Source organism: Chanodichthys erythropterus, chromosome 23, assembly GCF_024489055.1.
Source record: "Chanodichthys erythropterus isolate Z2021 chromosome 23, ASM2448905v1, whole genome shotgun sequence".
NCBI classification, from domain to species: Eukaryota; Metazoa; Chordata; class Actinopteri; order Cypriniformes; family Xenocyprididae; genus Chanodichthys; species Chanodichthys erythropterus.
In genome coordinates, this window is record NC_090243.1 from 6,672,025 (window position 1) to 6,688,733 (window position 16,709).

At 36.5% G+C, this 16,709-nt stretch overlaps 1 protein-coding gene across 1 annotated transcript in view; it reads left to right on the forward strand.

The window, feature by feature from the left end:
- The window catches only part of c23h8orf34 (chromosome 23 C8orf34 homolog), a 119,643-nt gene that overhangs the window by 68,324 nt on the left and 34,610 nt on the right, over positions 1–16,709 (forward strand). Inside the window, exons 8-10 of the mRNA XM_067378734.1 lie at positions 6,093–6,228; positions 12,974–13,056; positions 14,763–14,836. Coding sequence (XP_067234835.1) covers positions 6,093–6,228; positions 12,974–13,056; positions 14,763–14,836 — 293 coding nt within the window. The remainder of the gene's footprint in view (positions 1–6,092; positions 6,229–12,973; positions 13,057–14,762; positions 14,837–16,709) is intronic.

A 16,709-nucleotide genomic window follows, 5' to 3' on the forward strand; every position in this document is an offset into this window, starting at 1 on the left:
TTTTTTTTTACACGTCGATTAACCGGTGGAAAAAATCAGTCACCGCAACATCCCTAATAAACGATAACGCTCTGCTCATCCTAAGCATGTGTTGCAGGTTTGTTGTCTGCCACTTTAAATGTTCGAGCTCTTTAAAGCAGAATTGATTTTGATTGGCTGTCAATGTTTTTATCGTTCATCAACTGGAAAAACTTGTTCTGAAAGTAATTCAAACGATGATATAATTTCTCTGTGCAGTTATTGTTAGTTGTGGTGTGGACTCTGCTATTCTTTTATATTTAGAATGATTTTTAGAACTATATCTTTATCATTGGCATTATAGTTATTGTCCTTGATAAGAACGAGCCTTTATAGTTTTTTTTACTTATCAGTGTCAGTCAATATTCGATATATTTGTGTATGTGCTATTTTTACATTTAGATTACCTATGCCCTAATCTAACACTTAAAATCATTTAATCATTTAATAACTGTTAAGTTTTTATTACTATTATTGTTATTTTCATTTTTAGTATCTAATTTAATTCACTTAAAATAGCATAGAATATTAATAGGCCAATTATCAATATTGACCAGTTTTTTTGTTGTACGTTAAATTTATCTATCGTTCAAAAGTTTGGGATCATTAAGACTTTGCTGAAAGAAATTAATAATTTTATTCAGCGAGGATGCATTAAATTGATCAAAAGTGACAGAAAAGACTTTGTTACATACTATTTTTTGAACAGAAAATCATCCTATTATAATGATTTCTAAAGGATCATGTGACACTATAAAAATCAGAGTAATGATGCTGAAAATTCAGCTTTGCCATCACAGAAATGACTTGTTCAAATATGTTCAAATAGTTATTTTACATTCTAATAATATTTCACATTTATAAACAATTTTCTTAGCATTGTGTGCCACTTTGAATTTTCTAACCTATTGCAGTGCTTTCTGGGATTGTATTCTCTGTGAAGAGTATATGCGATTCTGCTTTAGAATTTGTGAAAAAGATGTTATCTTAGGAAACATCAAGATTAAGTTGCTTGGTGGAACAGCCTTTATGTCAGGAGCTTCCTTATGATGCCTTAAAATGCTAAGTAGATTTTTTTGTACATTTAAAGACTTTTATGTCTTATATTGCAAGAGCACATTAAGTCAGCGATGGGTATGCAAGTGTAATGACCACTTTTTTCATATTGTCCAGCTGATTAAAGAGTTCAAAATACATTAGACTAAATTGAGCGCACCGTTAACAAGATTATATTCAAAGCCTCGCCACCCTCTCGTTGTCGGCAGGTTCTAAATTCTCAGAGAAGACTCAAACAAATCACAATAAAATTAGTGTCTGCATGTCATGTCTTATTTTTCAGCTTTGCTGGATCGGCAGATCTAGAAGATTTATTAAGGAATGGCAGTGTAGCGTTTAAAGAGCCTGCAGACACCTTTGTTTCCCCCTGCGTCAGTTCTTTCCAAATGGAATAGAAGAAAAGCCCACTCTGCAGTCTCTTGCTTTACTATGGCAAGAGTTCAGATCCCTGTCAGGCCAATCAAGGCCTATTCCAAGTCTTAAAGTCCACTTCTGGCTCGGGCATTGGCGCATTTGTGAAACAAGCAGCTTTAAGCCCACATAAAAGAAGAAATTAGTCAAAGCTCTGTGGGAAAACACTTACAGAAGGACGTTCAATGGAAGCCCAATTAATTACTATGGGTTTTTATGGGCACATTTGGTTCTTGTGTATCAACCTCCTTATGGAAAAGCACATAGGGAACTTACATTGATAATATCAGCCAATGATTTTTCAGTCTTTCCTATCCACTGATAGAGTTTCAAGGGGGATCGTTATACACAAAATGTAAGTTTTTTTGTATTTAATTGGACCAATTGGATTACACAGTTTTAACATAATCAAACTGTTAAACTTAATGTGATCCATATTTGCCAGTCATACATAAATAAAGGTAAGCAACAGGTACATTATGGTCATAATTAAGATTTTTAAAAGTCTCTTCTTCTCACAAAGGCTGCATTCATTTGATCAAAAATAAAGTAAGATACAGCAATATTGTGAAATATTATTAGACTTTACAATAACCATTTTTGAATATACAGTATTTTAAAATGTAATTTATTCCTGTTGTGGCAAAGCTGAATTTTTTGCAGCCGTTACATTCTGATTGATGAACCTGAATGGGTTTCAAGTTTTGACATTTTGACATGCGCACACTGCACGGATATACAGCTGTTGGTGGGAGACTTAATATTTATCTATTTTGTGTCCTAATTCTAATCCTAATTCTAATTGACGTGGTTACATGTGACACTTTTTCGGCTGTGCTACTAGTCTGATTACAAACGGATTATTATGGTCCATGTAAATGTAGCTAGTGTCACATGATCCTTCAGAAATCAATCTAATCTACACTCTAAAAATAGCTGTAAAAAAAGAACCAAATTTACACAGTAAAATACCATTGAAACAGTAATATACTGTAAACAATTCATTCTGGGTAATATTATTAATATTATTATTAAAACTACAAATATTACCCAGAATGCATTGTTTTTACAGTATATTACTTCTGTATATTACAATGCATTCTGGATAATATTATTTGTTGTTTTCGAGAAAGTAATCTATATGCTTCTTTTCTTAGAATGACAAATATTACCCAGAATGCATTGTTTCTATGGTATATTATTGTTTCAATGGAAAATGGTATTTTTCTGTGTAAATTTGTTTTTTACTGTCATTTTTTTTTTCTGATTTGGTGCTCAAGAAAAATTTCTTCTTCTTCTTCTTTTATTATTATTATTATTATTATTATCAATGCTTAAAAACGTTTTTGCTGCTTAATATTTCTGTATAAAAATGACAGAAAATTACCTAATAATTGTAATGTGTATTAAATCGACAATAACCGGGTTTATATATTTGTCATCATTAAATCCAGTCTCGCTGAATATTCCTTTCACAGCCAGCCATATTTTAAAAATGTTCATATGTTTTTAACTGAATAAATTTGAAATTTGAAAACTGAACAAAACAGATTCATACTTATTCTAAGCAATTATTCATATTCATATATTAATCTAAAAAAAATTTTAACCTGCAATATGCCCTATAAACATTGCCTGTTTCTTACCTACTTCATATATGTATGACTGACAAATATGCATCTCAGTTTAACAACAGTTTATTGGGTTGTTCATGTTAAAACTGCAATTCAAATCGATGGACATTTTATATGCAATTCAAATACATAAAAAATATGGCAACACTTTAGTTTAGGGTCCAATTCTCACTTTTAACTAGTTGCTTATTAGCATGCATATTACTAGGATATTGGCTGTACTTATAAAGCACATATTAATGCCTTATTCTGCATGACCATATTCTACATCCCTAAATCCTACCCCATATCTAAACTTAACAACTACCTAACTAATTAGGAGTTTACTGAGTCAAACGTCTTAGTTAATAGTGAGAATCAGACCCTAGTTTAAAGTGTGACCAAAATATATATTTGGTCTGCGCTCTTTTATTGTTTACCTTTATATATCTTTATCTTGAATGATATGTCCCAGCCAACTCATATCAGCATTAACATTATTGCAGCTGCCATATTGCCAGGAGTTACCCCCCTCGGCCCTGAACCACACGCCCTGTAGCCCAGTCCGAAAAGAAAGGCTTTCCCACGGTGGACAGCTGTGTTCTCATGTACAATGCTGCGTGTGTGTATGAAGTGGCCTCTGGCTCTCTCTCTCAGCTGGACCAGACCTGTGATGATGAATGAGGCATGTAATATCACCACACTCTCTGGTATTTCACGAACAAGGCAGTGTCCACATTCCTGTGCCAAGCGGACCTCCCTTTTGCACAAACACATGCTCTCCATGCTTGCACGAAGCCTTATGGGAGAAATCTCGTGTTGACACCATGGAGTGTTCGAACACAAAAAGGTGCGTTTCAGGGCTTTTAATTGCGACTGATAAGTTGTTTCCCACCAGGCCCCTTCCCACATTAGCAGCTCAAACAAAAAGACGAGGCAATTGAGAGATGTAAAGTGAGTCGAGTAAGAGTTTCGTGGATGAATAGGCCAAGTCTAATTCCTGCCATTAGCTACACTTACTTGTCTTACAAGGTGCTTTTTTGTGTGTGTGTGTCCTTCCACACGCAGTCAGCTGGCTGTGCGGTCTCAGCGTAAGTGGTACATTTGGTATATAACACCTACAGCCACAGGCACGGGTGGGAGGCGCTGACCTCACGGAGCGCAGCTCACTTTACCCCGTTGCTCCTCGTTCTTGCTGGATCATGATGTTTGTGACATGAGAACGAAACTCCCTGTGAGAAACATGCTTTGTCAAATTGCCATTATGAAACAGACAGTTGAAATCTGAGTGAAATCGTATTTGATGAGCCGTGTTAAAGCTATTACATGCACAACTGACCATACATCTATTGAATTATATAATAAATACACCTAATTGGTACAAAATGTTAAATTGACTACAGTATCACTTCTGCTTGCAGTTAGGCTGATGTTATATACAGTAGCTTAAAAAAAGTATGCTTTGCTTACTCATATAATTAAGCTGAACTCTGGGAAATAACCCAGCTTTAACCCAGCGGCCCAGTTGCGTGTTGCAGGGGAACAGCTGTAGTGTAAAGAGAAGCACATCTCTCAGATCCAGCCATCTGCACCTGTTAGCTGGCTGCAGGCGACCATGCTGTGAGCATATGCTGTGAAGGGGTCACCAGCGACCTCAGAGAGTATAGAGTTGCCCATCTCAGTGCTGTTAGCTTTATTTTTCTCTCTTGATGTATTTTTTGTTCTCTGCTTTCCTTCTGTCAGTCTGTTTGTAATGCTAGTGTGACAGAGGCCAGCTAGTAAAAAGCTGTGTGGGTAAACCTCACTCTCCTGGCCTCAAGAGGTGCACTTGCGACTGACGCTAGAAGCTGTGGTCTTTAGCATCCTTGTTAGAGCATCTGCTTCCCATGCTGAAGATGCTGGTTCGAATCCCGCTTGGAGCGGGTAAAGTAGGACCGGGTATATTTGGTGCCGTGACCCGGATGGGAGTGAGGTTTAGGGAGGTGAGTGTAATGGAAGTAATCTAGTAAGAGCTGTGCATATAAACCCAATACCTCTTGAGACACACTGGCAACTGATGCTAGAGGCTGTGGTCTTTAGTGTTCTTGTTAGCGCACCCGCCTCCCATGCTGAAGATGCCGGTTTGAATCCCGCTAGATAGAGTAAGACCGGGTACATTTGGTGCCGTGACCCTGATAGGAGTGAGGTTTAGGGGGGTGAGTGTAATGTAAGGAAGCTAGTAAGAGCTGTGCATATAAACCCAATACCTCTAGAGGCACACTGGCGACTGATGTTAAGAGGCTGCGGTCTTTAGCGTCCTTGTTAGCGCACACACCTCCAATGCTGAAGATGCCGGTTCGAATCACGCTCAGAGTGGGTAGAGTAGGACCGGTTACATTTGGTGCCATGACCCTGATGGAAGTGAGGTTTAGGGGGGTGACGCAGGTCAAGTAGAAGCAGTTACACCAGTATTTAGAGAGAACTGCTGCAATTAAATAGTTTAAGATGGCTTAAGTGATTGATCAGCTGGACTGTTCAAAGTTTTTTTTTTTTTTTTTTTTCTGTCGGAAATATAGATACAGTTTAGGCCTCTTGAATTAACCCTGTTCTGTTTGTAGTCAGTTTAACCCTTTTAATATTAAAAAAATTTTGAAACATAAGGTTGATACTTCAAGACTTATCTCACCTTTCATCCTCTATGAAAATGTCATAGTAAATTCAGTGTTTTCTTATAATAATAATAATATTTTTTATTTGAAAACATGAATAAATTCAATATTTTCTGATTCAGTTACAATCTGATAATAATAATACACAAATAATATAGATAGCAATATTAATAATATTATTTAAAACAATAGGTTCATTTAAAAATGCTTATTATTATTAGTTTATTTTTTTTACACAGACATCATCAAAATCTTTGGGGCTCAAAAAACAAAAGCAATAGCCAGGCTCATCATAACATGAGGGTTCAAATAATCCTTTATCTCTCTCTCTCTGTTTCTCTCTCAGAGGATCTGGATGACCTGCGAATGGAGGGGGTCACTGGCCTGTTGCCATCTGGCAGTAAGTTCAGCCAGGGCCGCAGCTCCTACTGTTCAGAACCCCAGGCCAAAGTCACTCTCAACATCTGCTCAAGGTGTGCAAGGTAAATATTTACACAGCTCAATGTTTACCAACAGCTCTACTCTACTCAATGACTTCACTAGACCACTAGAGCTGCCCCTCAGCGTGAGAGGGTTGCCATTTCTGCAAACCTCCATTTAACAAGTCAAGCGGTACACACAATGTGAACAATGTCATCATCAGGTTTGCACTAGAATGCACTGTCATATATCTTAGTCAAGTCACGAGTCACGTATCCTGACTTCTGTTTGCTGAGAGGCTGCAAACGAACCCCTTTCAGCCGGATGTGAGGGCCACACGCAGCATTCCGACAATCTAGAGTTAAAGCTCTGAGAGCTAAAGGTGAATGACTACACGCTGAGGTAATGCACAACATTCATCTTACTGAGGTGACCATGAGATGTGCAGTTACCTTAAGACTGGGTGTTTCTTCAACTATGGGCTCTTTTGGCACTTTGGATTTTTAGAAAATTAACTCTCTTAAAGGGTTAATTTAAACAAAAATGAAAGTTCTATTATTAACTACTCACCCTCATGTTGTTCCACACCTGTAAGACTTTCTTTCATCTTTGGAACACAAATGAAGGTTTTCTTGATGAGTTCTGTCCCTCCATAGACAGTCAGGAACATTTCCACCACAGTGTCATTTCCAAAACATTTCAAATTAGTATTCTGTTTCAGAAATGGTGATTATGGTAATGACATTCTTGTCTTTGGAATAAAATGACTTCTTTGTCTAGCTAAAGCTAATTTTACAGCTACCACTGTTTGTATCCTAAATAAACACAATTAAATAATATTTTCACAATTTTTGCATTATCTGACAGCTTGACTGGAAATTACGCATTGTAAAAATATCCCTCACTAACCCCAAACTATTGAAGATATAAATCATTTTTACACAATACAAATATGAAATGGTTTGTCTATTTCTCTTTGTTTAGATGATAATATTTTTAAACCTGTACTAATGATTTTTTACATAAAAGCAGTTAAAAAGAAGCAGAAATAAATTGAAAGACTTTGTTCTTTTTTTCTTCAAATTTAAAATCTGTTAAATAAAAATCACCCCAGGACATAAAAGTATCCAAAGTTGAAGAAATACCATCTGTGGATGAGAGAAAGCTCACATATCTTAAAAGCGTTTTAGAAATCTGATTGTATTCATAATATTCACAAACAGAGATAATCTTCATTATCTCTTGTTTTCTGTTTTTATTTCCTGTTTTGTAGTTTGTGGCTGGATGAAATGATCACATTTCACACTGTTGGCTGTGATAGGGTGACTCAGTGCTCATGTCCGATGCCAGGCTCTGATAAAAAAAGAATCCGCTGGGTTAGATGGCTGCCACACTCCTACATTGCCCCATATTTGTTTTGTTTGGCTTCTTTTTTGATTTTCATTTCTGCTCCGTATCAGATTTACCACGGATACTTTAGGCATTCTTCACAGTCTATGAGATGCTGAACATATATTCTCACTGTCGGTTTGCTGAATGCTTATCACAAGATCACAGTTTGTTTGCTGACTGTTTATCACATTGATGTGGAAGTTCATTTGTTTATATCACAGGTTAAATGTGCAGGATTGTTAATACGGCCCACCCCGCTTACATACTTTGTTGGTCTTTTACTCCACATTAGTGATGTCTGATTCATGAATGAATCAATCGTTTGATTCTGAGCTTTAAAAAACCTGAACAATTCATCTGAATGATTCATTCATAAATCAGACTGAATCAGTGATTCACTAACTGGTGCTAAGTGTCTGTTTGTACACCTGGAAAATCTATAGACTTGCCTTAAAGGATTAGTTCACTTTCAAATAAACTTTTCCTGATAATTTACTCACCCCCATGCCATCCAAGATGTTTAAAATAAAATAAAAGTTTATTTGAAAGTGAACTAATCCTTTAAGACTTGCCAAACAGCAGCAGCTATATAAAGAGAGGAAACTGATGCCCACCTCTCTCTCTGTGTTTTTCCTTTTCCATTTCTTTGCCTGGGCATGCGGCTACTTGGAGGACGCAGGCAGCATTCTTCACATTTTCTTAGGCTCAGACTTAGGAATCCTTTTATTTGGACATTTATCTCAAGTGGTCAATGAGTGAAAAGCATCCGAAAGTCCGGAAGTTAGACAGTCATAAATTGTAACATTATACTTAAGCCCTTCAAGTTCATTCAGTGGATTCACTGGTTTATTGTTGGTGTCTATATGGGCAATAATCTTAATGCCAGTTTTATTTACATATTAACAAAATACTAAGCTGAATTTTCAGCATCATTACTCCAGTCTTCAGTATCACATGATCCTTCAGAAATTATTCTAATATGCTGATTTGGTGATCAAGAAACTTTTCAGCTCAAAATACCCCATAGATTTTTTTTAATTCATTTTTTTAACTGCCTATTTTGGGGCATCATTAAATATGCGCCGATTCAGGCTGCATCCCCTTTAAATGCTCACGCTCCCCTCCCCTGGAGCTCGCGCTTGCCTTAAACAGCATAAACAAAGTTCACACAGCTAATATAACCCTCAAAATGAATCTTTACAAAGTGTTCATCATGCAGCATGTCTAATCGTGTAAGTATGGTATTTATTGATTCTGAATTAGTATGATAGTGCTCCGTGGCTAAAGCTAACATTACACACTGTTGGAGAGATTTATAAAGAATGTTGCGTTTATGAATTATACAGACTGCAAGTGTTTAAAAAATAATGACAGTCTTGTCTCCGTGAATACAGTAAGAAACGATGGTAACTTTAACCACATTTAACAGTACATTAGCAACATGCTAACGAAACATTTAGAAAGACAATTTACAAATATCACTAAAAATATCATCATTGATCATGTCAGTTATTATCGCTCCATCTGCCATTTTTCGCTATTTTCCTTGCTTGCTTACCTAGTCTGATGATTTAGCTGTGCAGCTCTAGACATTAATACTGGCTGCCCTTGTCTAATGCCTTGAACATGAGCTGGCATATGCAAATATTGGGAGTGTACATATTAATGATCCCGACTGTTACGTAACAGACGGTGTTATGTTGAGATTCACCTGTTTGTCGGAGGTCTTTTAAACAAATGAGATTTATATAAGAAGGTTGAAACAATGGTGTTTGAGACTCACTGTATGTCATTTCCATGTACTGAACTCTTATTATTCATCTATGCCAAGGTAAATTCAATTTTTAATTCTAGGGCACCTTTAATATTTTTGGGGAAAAGCATTAATTTATCATCTTAAAAAGATTTTTTGTAACATTCTAAATATCTATGAATCTAAAAATATATAAAACTAAATAGTAAATGCAACAAGTTATTTTTTCTAATTTTAATTTTTCTAAAGTTATTTGACTAATTATTCATATTATATTTATATATTCTCAAACGTTTTCTCACAAGATGCAATAATGCCTACAAACATCAGTCACAATGAAACTTTGACTGGCTATAAAATGTAAAAAACGTATGTGTTCTTAGCCTTACTAAATCTCCTGCAGAGATCCTCTGTCCTATAGTTCACCACTGTCGGAAAGGTCGTGGGATTTATTCCTTATCTACTCGTGTCTGTCCTCTTCACTTGATGGATGAGGCGGTAGACTAGCCACACATGCTTAGGAAAACAGCTCATCTTGAAGTAGCACAATCACCCTCTGATTTCATCTGCTCCTTAAATTGGCTACAAACATGACACTTCTGCATTACATATAGGGGTACATGAATAAAAAAGTGCATCTGATCCAGTTCAGGAAAGCAAACCTGAGCCACAGCTGCCAAATGCATTCAAGATCTGACCCCTCTCTCGTATCATGAGGGGACTGACCCAATCAAGCACAGTTGGATGAGTCATTGACCATCATTATTTTAATTACTCATTCAAAATGATGGTGTATGAAAAGGAACTGCTCAGATGGTGGGCTAAACCCGATCTGTTTTTTCTCAGTGGCTTCTGTACATATGAGAAAGAATAAGAGGATAAATTAGAGAGAGAAAGTTACAGAAAAATTAAGTTACAGAAACTTCATTGAAACGGCAAGGAATGGCAGGTTAGGCAGTAAAAAGAGAAGGGGTTGTTTTCTTTTATCATCATGCTTATTAGCTAGCTTGACTGCCTACAGGAAAAGGCACGTAATGGCAATGCTGAGAAATGTAAAATGAATCAAGCCTATCATTTGCCAACTGCAGCATTTGGTGATTTACAGTTCTGAAATGAAACCGCTCCAAAATAACAGTTTGAGAATATGGCATTGTTGAAGAATAAGGTATGACAATTACCATGCTGTAGGTCTTCATTTTCCAGTCCTCTAGGAAATTTGTGAGACTGAAAGGTTTTAATTGGATGCTCCTACTCAAATCACATGATTCTGGCCACACAATACTGAATACGCACTAAGAAAAGTTGATACGAAGTGTCTATTTACACTAAGTGCAAATAGCGTCCCTTGTTGGCAAACGCTATTTACACTAGCTCCACCAAGAAATGTCTGGTTGGGCCACTCAAGTTTTAAAAAAGACACAGAATTCAACATCTTCAGTGGCGCAGCTGTAATGAGTAAGACTTGCAGACCTGGATTTTAAAGCAGTCGAATCCGCCTTTTGCCGAGCTCGCATTTATTTTCAATAAAAATGAAAATAATGTTCTAAAAGTGGAAATAAACAGTGAACCAGTGTTTAATAATATTAAAAGTGTTTTTTGGGTAGGGTTAGGGGAAGCTGTAGGGAGGGTTTTTATTCTCCCAATAAGGCAGCATCCATTTAATAATTTTAATAAATATAATAATTTACACTCTATGATATTACTGTATCCTGTTAATGTACAAAAATACTGAGATGCAAATAGTATCTGCCAATATAAAGTATGGATAACATCTACATTTATTTACTTTTATTGCAAAGAACTGATACTTTTACATGGTGTAAATAGAATCTCTCGCTATTTTCACCTAGTGTAAATAACATTTCGCTAAGAAAATGCTGCTATTGTCACTTAGTGTAAATAGAATATATTGCTATTTTCACTTAGTGTAAATAGCATCTATCGCTAAGAAAATATGCTATTTTCACTAAGTGCAAATAGCCACTGCCATAAAAATAAGACCCAATGCACTGTGGTCATGTGACAGAATTTTCCATATTGACTTTTTACAAATGTTTTACTTGTATTTTGAATTACGCTTTGCATTGTTTTGAGTTTTATGGTTAAAGGAAATGTCATAAACTAAAAATTACTAGTAGCTTTTATGCTTTTCTAATTGTGCTTTAAACAAAAAGCACCCACACAAAAAACATTTTATTGGTTTTCACTGCCTAAAAGGATCACGGTAGTCCATAAGATGGTCAGAAAGGGCTAGTTCACCCAAAAATGGATGATCACAATAGGGCATGTTCCATTGTTTTTCTATGCACAGTCAAACCAAAAATTATTCAGGCGGTTTTGATATTTTTGATATATTTTTACCAGTGGGTGCAGGACACTATAGTTCATTTATGTAGGTGAAGATAGTAAAGTTAAACTGTGACATATTATACCCAAAAATTCTTCATACAGTGGTCTACCAGTAAAATTGATAACAATTTGGAACCAAAAATGATTCAGACACTTTGACCTGACCATGTTTTGCTAAAGTGTTATCTGACATAATTAAGATTTTTTTTTTTTTTTCTGAGACAGTTTAACTCTGAGATCTTGTCATATTTTATTACCATTTTTTAAACTGTAGTGAATAAACTGTATTAATGAATGAATTAATTCTAGCTGGTAGCGTCTTTCTACTGATAGTGAAGCTGTTTGTTTTAGTTACTAAGAAGTAAATGCTAGAACTTTTCAGTTTCTAAGCTATTTTATTGATAAATCACAGAAGAGTGTTGACAATAATGATTCTGTATGTGCGCAATCTATCTGCACGTGATACGCGCGCTACTGTCTGTGTGTGCGCGCGTTATGTAGCCGTGCAGTTTAGAACGGCGCCTAACTTACGTGTACAATAAGCTGTTTAAAAAGTGCATTCAACTGATCAATATTGAGCATCCAGATGGTATAATCAAACATATCTCTTGAAATATGCATTTATTTGTCATTAACTATTGGATAAGAAGTGTAAAGGTGGACTTCATGGATTTCTTATCCTGTTGTGCCCTCTATAGGCCATGACCAATGACTAGTTGACATCATGCTTAAAGTGTCATGGAAGAGCATTAAAGTCGACTAGTCGATTAGTCGGTGCAACCCCTAGTTTGAAGATGACCCAGTATCTTATGGGTTTGGAATGATTCACTTTCATTTTTATGTAAAGAACAGCATCAATCTCCTAGTCCTAGCATCCTCTGAGATAGGGCATCATAAATTATGGGAGTTTGAGACAGCTGCACTGTTTGGCGATTAGTAGATTGTTGTCAGGTCTTAAGCGTTCCCCTATGTTACGCTCTGTCTACATTCCAGCCTGCCCATATCCTCATCCTCCCCTGATAGTGATAAGACAAATGGACTGCTTTGGCACGGTCTCATCACCTTTTATGAATAGAGACTCACTGTCTCCACTTGTTCTCATCTAGCAAAGACACTGGGTAAAAATAGAGATTTTATTTGATACTGATCCATTACATAGAGTTCTTTCATAGCCTCAGCAGAGAGTTTGCTCTGAATGGAGAACATGATAGTATTTTCAATGTTATCTTTCACAACTATCATAACTGTGGGGAGAAATGCAAGCCACTTATTTGAAATTAAAGCCTTTAAAGCTCAATTTTTGTATTTTTTAGGCTTCAAGGGGACAGTCTAACTGCAAGGCCTGAAGAGGAACCAGCACCCCATGTCCCAGAGCAAGCTGTGCCAGAAATACCTTGTAAGTACCCACAGGCATAACTTAAATTCATGGAGCCTGGGGACAACATTTCTTTAATGGGATATGAAGCCACACAAAAGGCCAATCCTGTCCAAAAAGAAAATATATTGGGCTTTTGTACTTATACACACTACCGTTCAAAAGTTCAATATGTTCACCAAGGCTGCATTTATTGGATAAAATACAGTAAAAACAGCAATATTGTGAAATATTATTACAAATTATCTTTTTTAAGATAGTTTTATCATTTTCTATTTTAATATAATTTAATCCTTAAATTAAGAGCCGTTGATGAATAGAAAGTTCACTGAACAGCATTTTTTTTGAAATAACAATAAAAAACAATAAAAGCTTTTGATCAATTTAATGCATCCTTGATGAATAAAAGTACTAATTTCTTCTTTTTTTTAAAGGGTTAGTTCACACAAAAATGAAAATAATGTCATTTATTACTCACCCTCATGCTGTTCCACACCCGCAAGACCTTCGTTAATCCTCGAATCGCAAATTAAGATCCGATGGCACCGTAAGGCCTGCATAGCCAGCAATGACACTTCCTCTCTCAAGATCCATAAATGTACTAAAAACATATTTAAATCAGTTCATGTAAGTACAGTGGTTCAATATTATTATTATAAAGCGACGAGAATATTTTTGGTGCGCAAAAAATAAATAAATAAATAAATAAATAACGACTTATATAGTGATAGCCAATTTCAAAACACTGCTTCAGGAAGCTTCGGAGCATTATGAATCATGAATCATGATTCGGATTGCGTGTCAAACTGCCAAACTGCTGAAATCACGTGACTCTGCCGCTCCAAACAGCTGATTCAACACGCTGATTCGTTACGCTCCGAAGCTTCCTGAAGCAGTGTTTTGAATTCGGTCATCACTAAATAAGTCGTTATTTTGTTTGTTTTTTTTGCGCACCAAAAATATTCTTGTCACTTTATAATATTAATATTGAACCACTGTACTCACATGAACTGATTTAAATATGTTTTACTACATTAATGGATCTTGAGAGAGGAAATGTCATTGCAGGCTATGCAGGCCTCACTAAGCCATCGGATATCAACAAAAATATCTTAATTTGCATTCCAAAGATTAACGAAGGTCTTACGGGTGTGGAACGGCATGAGGATGAGTAATAAATGCCATTATCATTTTTGGGTGAACTAACCCTTTAAAACTTACTTACACCAAACTTTTGAATAGTGGTATATCATGATTTCCACAAAAATATTAAGGAGCACAACTGTTTTTAACATTGATAATAAGAAGTTATTATTGTTGTTATTTATTTATTACTTAATTTCTTTTTATTATTTTTTATTTTTTATTTTTTTAAATAAACTCTGTAAAGGACTTTAGAGGGCCCCTCACGACACAGGGCCGTGTAGTACCTCCCAAGCAGAACCATAGAAAAGCCCACCCTGCTTTTCTCCTCTCAGATGATCCCATTAAATCACATATCATATCCAGAAAGAGCAGATACATGTGAATACTGTATCATGTTATGGAGTCTGCTGAAAGGAGCAGGCAGTTAAAAATTAGTTTTTTGTTTGGGATTCACTCACTCTTTCTGAGGAGAAATGTGATATATCCATTGTCTCTTGAGGGGCCCTTTTGGTGTGGGAGTATATTGTGAGTGTGTGTGCGTGTGGTAAAGGCCTTATTGTGTTTTTGTTCTTCTGGATCAGGTCCATTACCCGCGGTGACTGAAACCCTGACAGCAGCAGAAGATCTGCAGACTGCCTCTCAGGTGACAGGGCAGGTAGGTGATCCTCACCCAGCAAAACTGTTCATTATATCGCTTTCCCCAAGTCATTAATGTCTACAGCATCATCTCCATTGTGAGTGCTGTCAGAGGGACAGTTAAAACCACTTACATAGTTCTCCAGGGAGGACTGGCCCCAGCGTGACTTGACTATTTGTCTCCATGCTTGTCAAGCTAGAGGGGACGCTTACCTTGCCAAACAATGAATAAGAGCTTATCATGTGTAAAAGGTACATTGTGTTTGATTAAGGAGCTATTAAAAAGGTGCAGGCTTTGGATGAACACAATCTTGGCTGTTTACCTGGTAAGAAAACATGCAAGACTTGCGTTCTTCTCGCAGAATATCGTATTGTTGATGGAAAAGTGTTCGTTTACATTCGAGAGAGAGGTCAGTGAGGACACCTGTGTTGTAGAAATCCCCCATTCCATCAAATCTGTCAGCAACAGCCACCAGAGACCAGAACAGACTTCCAACATGGAACACAATAACAGGAGTCTGGAACCGTTCACACAGGACATGATCTTGTGTTCAAAGACAGCTGAGCAGAACACAAGGGTTTCAAGTCTGGCTGGCTGTTCATCTATCTATCTATCTATCTATCTAATCTATCTATCTATCTATCTATCTATCTATCTATCTATCTATCTATCTATCTATCTAATCTATCTAATCTATCTATCTATCTATCTATCTATCTATCTATCTATCTATCTATCTATCTATCTATCTATCTATCTATCTATCTATCTATCTATCTATCTATCTATCTATCTATCTATCTATCTATCTATCTATCTATCTATCTATCTATCTATATGTACGTGTGTCTGTCTTTCTGTCGTTCTATTTATCTATTGGTTTATGTGTTCGTTAAGCCGAAACACACCAAACCGACGCCGACGAACTAGTGGCGACGAAAGCAGACTGTGGGGTTGGCTCACGTCGGCAGCGTCTACGTCCAAAGTTGGCCTGACACACCAAACCGACCCTTGACACCCGACGGCCAAGTAGCACGTCCGTTCTGCACCTGCGTAAGAAAAAATGCCTTTCCATACCAGCAGGTGGCTGTAGCTTTACAGCCAATCAGAATGATCAGATGGCCCGACTGACCGACGAGCCCCAACATGTTGAATCGGCCAAAAAAAGCTGACGAGCCAACTTCAAGCGACGGTCCAATCCGATTCCGATTCTGGGAGTCATGATCCAATTCCAAAACGATTCTTGATCTACTTTTTTTTTCGTATTAATTAATTAGTTCACCGACTTGAAAATCTTAAAATCCTTACATAAGTAATTAAGTACTTTTTAAAATAATTACAAATTGAAAAAATTAAATTAAAACAATTGTATGTTGAGAACTTCAAAACATACAAGCAAGTAGCAAATAGTGAAGATTATCTGAAAGTTTTCCATTCAAGAATTGTGAGTGATTTTTCTTCATCTTTACTGTTGTTTGATACTAAGTCTATGACATCATAGACAGCGGGAGATCTAATAAGCTGCATATACACACGGATCTCTTTTGAAATATAAGAAGTAATGTGGTTTGTCCTGTCCGTTTAATCCATTAAGATATAACTGGCTGTGTTTACATTAATTTTACGTAATAAAAGTACAGCACAGTTCGTAGAACATATCTATTAATATGTTTATGAACAACTGAAAAAAGCACAAATGTTAGGGCGTGTCAATACTTCTCCAGGGCCCCAAAAATCCTCAGACCCCAGAGGGTTAAACCACTTACATGGAGTTGCGCACAGCCGCATGCGCGAGCACTCTTCAAACAAAGCACATTTGAAATTGAAAGCAGCCTTCTGTTAGTGAGGTTCATATTTTAAATATAGAAGTCCACTACATTCCAAACCACAT